At 64.8% G+C, this 9,390-nt stretch overlaps 1 protein-coding gene across 1 annotated transcript in view; it reads left to right on the top strand.

Annotated features, from left to right (window-relative positions):
* Positions 1-9,390, top strand: part of DYNC1H1 (dynein, cytoplasmic 1, heavy chain 1) — a gene marked incomplete at its 5' end in the record, with an annotated part of 44,443 nt that overhangs the window by 18,779 nt on the left and 16,274 nt on the right. The window contains 17 exons of the mRNA XM_012724374.1: positions 133-298; positions 380-568; positions 648-842; positions 1,318-1,600; positions 1,808-1,908; positions 3,348-3,507; positions 4,311-4,554; positions 4,714-4,897; positions 5,104-5,316; positions 5,708-5,946; positions 6,058-6,214; positions 7,352-7,579; positions 7,942-8,172; positions 8,337-8,477; positions 8,653-8,886; positions 8,972-9,178; positions 9,253-9,372. Of these exons, the coding sequence (XP_012579828.1) occupies positions 133-298; positions 380-568; positions 648-842; positions 1,318-1,600; positions 1,808-1,908; positions 3,348-3,507; positions 4,311-4,554; positions 4,714-4,897; positions 5,104-5,316; positions 5,708-5,946; positions 6,058-6,214; positions 7,352-7,579; positions 7,942-8,172; positions 8,337-8,477; positions 8,653-8,886; positions 8,972-9,178; positions 9,253-9,372 (3,292 nt within the window). The remainder of the gene's footprint in view (positions 1-132; positions 299-379; positions 569-647; positions 843-1,317; positions 1,601-1,807; positions 1,909-3,347; positions 3,508-4,310; positions 4,555-4,713; positions 4,898-5,103; positions 5,317-5,707; positions 5,947-6,057; positions 6,215-7,351; positions 7,580-7,941; positions 8,173-8,336; positions 8,478-8,652; positions 8,887-8,971; positions 9,179-9,252; positions 9,373-9,390) is intronic.

Here is a 9,390-nt window from a genome sequence, read left to right as displayed (position 1 = left end):
TGAGCGCCCCGAGCTCGGCGGCGCGTCCCCGGCCCGCGCCTGCTCTGCTCCCACACACCGCTTCTGCCTCTGCTCTTCCCCTCTGTGTGCACCGCTGACACTTGAGCCGCTTGCGCGTTGTTTTTATTTTAGGTTCTATTTTGTGGGTGATGAAGATTTGCTTGAAATCATTGGGAACAGTAAAAATGTGGCGAAGTTACAGAAGCATTTCAAGAAAATGTTTGCAGGAGTCTCAAGCATCATCCTAAACGAGGATAACTCTGTCGTCCTGGGCATCTCATCCCGGGAAGGGGAGGAGGTAGGTGGATGTCGGTTGGACCTGGGAACCGCCTCTCTGGCTTTGCCCACTTAATTCTTGCGTGTTGTTTGTTCCATTCAGGTCATGTTCAAAACTCCCGTGTCCATTACCGAGCACCCCAAAATCAACGAGTGGCTCACGCTGGTGGAGAAGGAAATGAGAGTCACCTTGGCCAAGCTCCTGGCCGAGTCTGTCACGGAAGTGGAGGTTTTTGGTAAAGCGACTTCAATTGACCCGAACACCTACATCACTTGGATCGATAAATACCAGGTAGTGGATGGCGACGCGGGGCTGGGCTGAGCCGTGCGCAGCGGGGCTGGGGCTGACCCGGGCGCGCTGTCTTTTTCAGGCCCAGCTTGTGGTCTTGTCGGCCCAGATAGCCTGGTCTGAAAATGTGGAGACGGCGCTGGGCAGCATGGGGGGCAGTGGGGACGCTGCGCCCCTGCACTCGGTGCTGAGCAACGTGGAGGTCACCCTCAACGTGCTGGCCGACTCGGTCCTCATGGAGCAGCCCCCGCTGCGCAGGCGCAAGCTGGAGCACTTGGTGAGTCCTGCCCCCGGGCCCTCCTCGCACCTGCCCCTCCGGCTCGCGCGGGGCGAGAAATCGGGCTCGAACACCGCCTCGTGGTGCCGGGGAGGGAAGCGGCGGCCCTCGGTTGCCGGGCGGGGGGTGGCCACCCTTCAGCAGAGGGGCGGTCTGGCACCTCCTCAGCGTCACCCAGCTTTCTGGCAAGGACTCCGTGGCGGGCCTTGGCCAGGGCATGGCACGCTGTACCAGGCCCTCCCCAAAGGGCCATCTCAGGGCAGGGAGCGCCCAGCCAGCCCCGAGCCGGACGCTCCGCAGAGCAGCTGTGCTCTCGCTCGAGCCTGTCCCGCGTCGGCCGTTGCTGCTCACGGTCCCCGGGTTGTGCTCCAGCTCTCGATTCTGTCGTTCCCTGTGTGACTGACTGGCCCCACGGCTAGTGTGATGCCCCAGGGACACACGTGCACGATCAGCCCCTGATGTGCCGCTTCCTCAGATTACAGAGCTGGTTCACCAGCGAGATGTGACGAGGTCCTTGATCAGGAGCAGGATCGACAGCGCCAAGTCCTTCGAGTGGCTCAGCCAGATGCGGTTCTACTTCGACCCGAAGCAGACCGACGTGCTGCAGCAGCTGTCGATCCAGATGGCCAACGCCAAGTTCAACTATGGCTTCGAGTACCTGGGTGTTCAGGACAAGCTGGTCCAGACCCCTCTCACCGACCGCTGCTACCTGACCATGACACAGGCCTTGGAGGCCAGGCTCGGGGGGTCCCCCTTCGGTGAGTGGCTCCAGGCCCTGGCAGGCGCGGTCGGGCGCTCTGTGGGACGTCCGGGTTTCGGGGAGCGACGCAGCTGTTGCCCAGTCACGTGGTGAGCCTGCCTGCAAGCCTCGCCTGAGCTTAGTGCACGGGCTCTGGTTTTACCGTGCAGTGCCAAGGTGTGTTCTTGGACGGGCAGTGGACTCAGGTGCTCTTGTCGCCCAACAGGGCCTGCGGGGACAGGGAAAACGGAGTCCGTCAAAGCTCTTGGCCACCAGCTGGGCCGGTTTGTTTTAGTTTTCAACTGCGATGAGACCTTTGATTTTCAGGTGAGTGATCTGGGAGCCTGGGAGAGCCGGGGGCCCTGAGCCAACCCCCTCGGTCTGTCCCGCCTGTCGGTGGTTTGTCTGCTGCTTGGGGTCCTTTTGAGCTGCCACCTGTGCTCGGATGCGTCGTAAGCTTTATGTTCTCAAAATCGAGGTGTTTTTGTTTTTGGTTTTTCACCCACTGCACCCCCACCATCCCACCCCCACCCTTTCTTCTCTGGTCACTCAATTCAGTTGTCAGTGTGCACGTCTTTCTGTCCTGCTTGTTCACTCATCTGTTTTACCTCCTTCCACTGCACGTCAGTGAAGTCATTCTAGTTCTGCCTTTATTTCTCTGACAAATTTCCCTTCACGTAATTGCCCCGTGTCCCCTCCGTGGCGTAGCTCGTGGCAGAACGCCGTCTTTCCCTGCGGTGAATGGTGCTCCCTGTGCGGGGCTCGTGCATCTGGTCTCGCGTTGACCCTGAGGCCGTCCGCAGGTCACCGCCGGCGTCCTGCAGTGAGCGTCACGTGTGTGCAGCTCGTCGAGCTGGCGGCTCGCTGCCCCTTGGGCGACACCCGGGGCGGGGCTGCTGGTCGGTTTGGTTCCGGGTTTGGGGCGGGCCTGTGCCGCTTCCCGGCGGCTGCTCGGCCCACGCGGCCGCAGAGGCCAGGCCCGCACACCCCGCCGAGCGCCTTGCGTCCTTGGGGAGCAGGGTCCCTCCACACTGCCCGTCGTTAGCCGGCCGGTGTGGGCTCGGGCGTCGAAGAGTTCTTGGCCGGTCTGGGGTGTCACTGCTTACCGGGTGGTGGGCAGCGCCCTGGGCCGGCCCCACGGGCCGGTGCTGTCTGTCGGTGTGCAGACGCGGCCTTCTGCTGCGCTTCGTGGTCTCAGACCTTAGTGCTGGTCTCCGGTCCGTGCCGCATTTATTTTTGTGCTGTATCCGAGTAGTCCAGTTCCGCAGTCTTGCTGTGGCTGTGCAGTGTCCCCGCACGAGGTTGAAGAGGTTTTCCTTCTGTGCTTAGTCTCTGGGCTTCTGACTGTGTCGTTGATGCACGTGTCTGCTCTCCCTAGCACCCTGCGGTTTTAAGTCCTGGTGATTCATTACGTAAAACTGAGTAACCCGATGCCTCCATTTTTCCCTTGAGATTACTTTATACAAAACCAGTGTTCGGTGGAACATACCGGTTTTCTAAAAGGGCAGGTTCATAGAGAGACTTACGAGTGCCTGTGTCTGGAAAGCAATATTGTGGAAAAGGATTTCTCAGCAGCACACAGTAGCAAGATGGGCGTGGGCGAGCCGCGGTACCGGGCGGCCGCTGCCGCTGGCGAGGGCGTGGGCGGTGGTGGCCCTGGCAGGCCCTCTGAGAGCCGAGACCTGATTGGCCCCGGTGTGCCGAACCCGCGCTGGGGCCTGGAGCAGCAGCCCCGGCGGGCGGCAGCAGCTCCCTCTCTGTTCCAGGCGATGGGCCGGATCTTCGTGGGGCTGTGCCAGGTGGGCGCGTGGGGCTGCTTCGACGAGTTCAACCGCCTGGAGGAGCGGATGCTGTCCGCCGTGTCCCAGCAGGTGCAGTGCATCCAGGAGGCCCTGCGCGAGCACTCCAGCCCCAGCCACGACAAGGGTGAGGCCGCCGGCGCCCCACGTGGGGCGGGCGGGGCGCTGTCTGGGGCCCGGGGGAGCTGCGGCGGCACGGGGCACCTGTCTGGCCCGCGCAGGCCTCCTGGAGCGGCCCCACGGCCTCTGTGGCCCTCGGTTCCCGCGTCCTGCAGCCCCAGAGAGTCAGCGGCCGCTGCTCGGCCAGTGTTCTGGTGGGCTGGGGGGCCCGCGACCAGCAGGCGTGCCTGTTGTGAGCACGCTGGGCTTGCGGGCAGGTGGGGGTCTCAGGCGGAGGTCCCGCCGCATGGTGCCCGGCTTAGCGTTCTGCTTTGCCTCTTACCCGCATGACAGTGGCTTGTTACCGAAGACGTGCCAGGCCTGAGTGGTCCCACAGGGCACGTCAGAGAAAGCAGGACTGCTGGTCTGTTGGGGGGTAGCGGGCCTCGCCCCGAGGCTGTCCGCGGGCCGGGGCTTTGTTTGGGTGCTGGCAGGAAAGGGCCATTCTCGGGCGGAGCCAGGCGTGGGGGTGCAGTCTCCGCCCCATTCAGCCTCTGTAACGCCTGCTGGGTCGTTTCTGCCCGCGAGTGGAGGTGCCAGGTCCTGTTGCGCAGACTGCAGCTCGCTGCCTCCTGCGAGCTGTCTGCTGCTCCTGGGCGGGCGGGCCAGTGCGAGTGGCCTCCCTGGGCAGGTGGCGGTGCCTGCACAAAGGCTATCGCCTGGCCCCCAAGTCCTGGGCTTCAGGCTCTAGTGGCCGGCAGGGAAGCGAAGCGTCGTGGTTTCAGAGGCGCTTGGAAATCCAGATACTTAATGCCGTCGTCTGATTTTCAGCCTCTGCCCCCATTACCTGTGAGCTGCTGAACAAGCAGGTCAAGGTGAGCCCAGACATGGCCATCTTCATCACCATGAACCCCGGCTACGCGGGCAGGTCGAACCTCCCCGACAACTTGAAGAAGCTGTTCCGGAGCCTGGCCATGACCAAGCCGGACCGGCAGCTCATCGCCCAGGTCATGCTGTACTCTCAGGGCTTCCGCACGGCCGAGGTTCTCGCCAACAAGATTGTCCCCTTCTTTAAGTGAGTAGCTGGTGCTGGCCGGCGTCAGGGGCTGCGTGCACCTGTGTGACAGTGACCTGAGTGTACCGCCGCAGCTTCCAAAGTTTGCATTGATTGCTGGACATTGGACACGCATGCTTAGCATGTATTGTTCTGAAAGAAAACCTTTCTCGCCCACAGACTGTGTGATGAGCAGCTCTCGTCTCAAAGCCACTATGACTTCGGTCTCCGAGCTTTGAAGAGTGTGCTGGTAAGTGCAGGTAACGTCAAGAGGGAGAGGATTCAGAAGATAAAGAGGGAGAAAGAAGAGCGAGGCGAAGCAGTTGATGAAGGCGAAATTGCAGAAAATCTGCCTGAACAAGAGGTGTGTTGTTTTACTCACTCAAACCTTAAGCACGGTGTAAACTGCCGTTTCCCCTTGCAAGCCGGGTCCGAAGCGCGTCCTCGGTGCCCCCGGCGCGCGCTGGGTGCAGGCAGCAGGCGAGGCGCCGGGCGGAGGGCGGAGCGGCCGCGAGACTCACGAGTCTGGGTGGGCCGGGCCCGCCCCGACTCGGCCGCGTGGCCCCGTAGATTCTCATCCAGAGCGTCTGCGAGACGATGGTGCCCAAGCTGGTGGCCGAGGACATCCCGCTGCTCTTCAGCCTGCTGTCGGACGTGTTCCCGGGAGTGCAGTACCACCGGGGCGAGATGACGGCGCTGCGCGAGGAGCTGCGGAGGGTGTGTCAGGAGATGTACCTGACCTACGGGGACGGAGAAGAGGTCGGCGGCATGTGGGTGGAGAAGGTGAGTCGGCGCCGGCGCCGCAGGGAGGGCTGCGCGTCGCCCCGCGGCCTCGCTTTTCCCGCTCTGGATTCTTTTAAGCAAAAAGCCTGTCGTTCGAGCCGCGCGCGCAGGCCCGTGGCTGCCCTGTGGCTGCCTCTTCTGGGGGTCAGCCCGTCTGTGTCCCTGAGTCAGAAGAGGGAGCATCTCGTGCTCCACCGACTGACCCCCTGGCGCATGGGGGCCCCCAGGTGACTTGCCGAGATGCTTCCCACGCTGTGGCCGGGCGCTGCTGCTCTGGGCAGAGCCCTGGGACCGGCTGCAGGAACGGCCGCCCTGCGGGCTGCACGCCGCGCTGAGACTCGCCTGAGGACCCGTCTCCGCGCGGCGCTGATGCTGGTGCGTGTGGCCGCAGGTGCTGCAGCTCTACCAGATCACGCAGATCAACCACGGCCTGATGATGGTGGGGCCCTCGGGCAGTGGGAAGAGCATGGCCTGGCGTGTCCTTCTGAAGGCCTTGGAGCGCCTGGAGGGCGTCGAGGGTGTGGCCCACATCATTGACCCCAAGGCCATCAGCAAAGACCACCTCTACGGGACGCTGGACCCCAACACCAGGGAGTGGACAGACGGGCTCTTCACACACGTTCTGCGGAAGTAAGTCCCCTCAGTGGGTCTGGCCGGTGCCAGGGCCTCAGGGTGACAGTCAGCCTGTTCCCCGAGGCTGTACGCGTTCAGCCCTAACCAGCTGCGCCCTGACCCCACCAGGATCATCGACAACGTGCGGGGCGAGCTGCAGAAGCGCCAGTGGATCGTCTTCGACGGCGACGTAGACCCCGAGTGGGTGGAGAACCTCAACTCTGTGCTGGACGACAATAAGCTCCTCACCTTGCCCAACGGGGAGCGCCTCAGCCTGCCCCCCAACGTGAGCCGCCCCTCTGTGCCCCGGGACAGCCCCTCGGGGACTCGGCCCGGCTCCCAGTCAGGGCGTCCGGTGTCAGCAGCTCCGCTGGGTGGCCTCTTTGCCAGGACTCAGTGGGAAGTGGTTTCATCGGGTGAAGTAGCTCTGTCCGTGTGCTGCCGCCCGGGCCGGGCAGGCGGCTGTTTGTCGAGGCGGATGAAAGGGCCTGTGGGGCTTTCGCTACCTTCGTGCCCTTAACGCCATTTCGGGAGCAGCCTCCGGGCAGGCAGGGAGGCACCACCCGAGCCCCGTCCCCATGATCTCCAGGCTCCCACTCCGGCTTCTCCCGGCCTCTCCTTCGGCCCAGGTGTCTGCACCCACTTCCAGGCACACGCCATGCCCGCCAGCCTCAGCCCGTGACGGCGTGCCCTGCTCACCCCCCCGAGTGCTTCCCTGACAGCATGTTGCCCCGTGTGGGCCGCAGGTCCTGGGGGACAGCGAAGCCGCAGTGGAGGCCGGCAGCAGGGGGCAGCTCCGCTGTCGCTGCATTGCCAGCTGTTGAGTGCTGTGCGCACGCGTGTCCTCAGCCCCACAGCTCCGTGACGCGTCGCGGTGGTTAGGGCTGCTGAAGCTCTTAGGCCTCTGGGAGGGCTTTTAAAGCCCCTCCTCGGACACGTGTCTGCGGGTCCCAAACACGGCCCGCTGCGTTAGGGCGTGGGGCAGACCCTCACGGATTTGCACTCACTGAGCCTCCCGTGTTGGGGTGCTGCCCCCCACGGCTCTGTCCCGCACGCTGGAAGAGCAGCAGGGCCCCGGCGCCAGCCTGCTCCCCTGGGGCTAGCTGCTGCTGCGGACGGCGGGCAGATGGGCATCGGGCTGAGGAGAAACAAGGGGGAGAGGGCGGCGGTGTTCCGGGAGGCGGAGGGGCAGGGCTTGAGGGGCTGGCGGCCAGCCGGCCAGCAGACGACGTGCAGTGCCCCGCGGCACAGGCCCCTGGGCTCCCCTGCGCCGCCCCCGTCGTCGCTGAGGCGGGCTGGATGTCGGAGCCGCGTGGACGGCGGGCGCCGTCTCGTGGACAGTTGGTCAAGCCTCCTGCCGCGTGCGTCCAGATTGCGCGTCCGGGGTCCGGCGTACTGTGAGTGACCACGACTCTCCCTCCAGGTCCGGATAATGTTTGAAGTGCAGGACCTGAAGTACGCCACCCTGGCCACGGTGTCGCGCTGCGGCATGGTCTGGTTCAGCGAGGACGTGCTCAGCACCGACATGATCTTCAACAACTTCCTGGCCCGGCTGCGCAGCATCCCCCTGGACGAGGGCGAGGAGGAGGCGCAGCGCCGGCGCAAGGGCAAGGAGGACGAGGGCGAGGAGGCGGCGTCCCCCATGCTGCAGGTGGGCCCTCGGCCATGGCTGCCGCTCCCCGGGGGGCTGAGTGCGGGCCTGTCCCTGCCCCCCGGGCCGGGCGCTCGCGGGGGGCCGTGGTCAGTGCAGCCCCCGAGGGCACTGCCTGGAGAAGCCCAGGCCGCTTCGGTTACATGTTCCACTGCGATGCGGCAGGCCCGCCCTTTCGGCTGTCCCCCAGAAGCAGGAGTCCTGACAGCTGCCAGGGTGGGGGCGTGGGGGTGCTCCTTCTCTCTTTTCCAGTGCACGTTTATTTCCGAGGACACGTGACCCTCTCCCAGACCTGGGTTGGAGAAGCTGAAGCTCCCCCAGGCGACTGGCACGGGAGTTAGGCGTCCTGTGCCCTCCCGCAGATCCAGAGGGACGCGGCCACCATCATGCAGCCGTACTTCACGTCCAACGGGCTGGTCACCAAGGCCCTGGAGCACGCCTTCAAGCTGGAGCACATCATGGACCTGACGCGCCTGCGCTGCCTGGGCTCGCTCTTCTCCATGCTGCACCAGGCCTGCCGGAACGTGGCCCAGTACAACGCCAACCACCCCGACTTCCCCATGCAGATAGAGCAGCTGGAGCGCTACATCCAGGTCGGGCGGCTCGTGGGCGCCAGGGCCAGCTGTGGGCAGGGAGGCGGCGGGGTCCACGCCCACGAACACCGGGGTCCCCCTCTTCACGGGCAGGGGCAGCCGTGCCGGGGTGTCTCACTGTCAGAATTCTGGGGGAAAACGGGACTTCCTTCCTGTCTCGGTAGCGGTACCTGGTGTACGCCATACTGTGGTCCCTGTCTGGAGACAGTCGGCTGAAAATGAGAGCGGAGCTGGGCGAGTACATCAGGAGGATCACCACAGTGCCCCTGCCTGCCGCCCCCAACGTTCCCATCATCGATTACGAAGTGAGTGCAGCCTCCCGCCTCCCTGCCCTGCGCCGTGGCTCCGTCTGGCCCTCGGTGCCCTCTGCGACCTGCCCTCGAGCTTGTGCGGATCCGCGGGAAAGTTGTGGCTTGTGTCCAGCAGAGCGAGGCTCCGTGAGCAGCACGGGTCTCGGCTGACCCGGCCCTCCCTGTGCAGGTGTCCATCAGTGGGGAGTGGTCGCCGTGGCAAGCCAAGGTGCCCCAGATCGAAGTGGAGACGCACAAGGTGGCTGCCCCTGACGTCGTCGTGCCCACCCTGGACACCGTCCGCCACGAGGCCCTCCTGTACACCTGGCTGGCCGAGCACAAGCCGCTGGTTCTGTGCGGGCCCCCGGGGTCTGGAAAGACCATGACGCTCTTCAGCGCCCTGCGGGCCCTGCCCGACATGGAGGTAAGGCGGCTCGCGGGGGCCGCGCGGCCTGGGTGCCCCGGGGGGCCAGGCCCCGCAGGACGTGGCTGGCATCTCCCTCGTGCAGGTCGTGGGCCTCAACTTCTCGAGTGCCACTACGCCGGAGCTCCTGCTGAAGACTTTCGACCACTACTGCGAGTACAGGCGCACGCCCAGCGGCGTGGTCCTGGCCCCCGTTCAGCTTGGGAAGTGGCTGGTCTTGTTCTGTGACGAAATCAACTTGCCAGACATGGACAAATACGGGACGCAGAGGGTCATCTCCTTCATCAGACAGGTGGGCTCGCGCCCCAAGCCCTCCCCCGCGGTCCCGGCCGCAGCTGCTCCTGACGTGCCCCCTGCTCCCCGCAGATGGTGGAGCACGGAGGCTTCTATCGGACCTCAGACCAGACCTGGGTGAAGCTGGAGAGAATCCAGTTTGTGGGGGCTTGCAACCCCCCCACGGACCCCGGAAGAAAGCCCCTCTCGCACAGGTGACCGACCACCTCG

Source organism: Condylura cristata, unplaced genomic scaffold (genome assembly GCF_000260355.1).
Source record: "Condylura cristata isolate star-nosed mole 26May11 unplaced genomic scaffold, ConCri1.0 scaffold00013, whole genome shotgun sequence".
NCBI lineage: Eukaryota > Metazoa > Chordata > Mammalia > Eulipotyphla > Talpidae > Condylura > Condylura cristata.
Note: the sequence above shows the minus strand (reverse complement) of the source record. Positions and strands in the feature narration are given on the sequence as shown.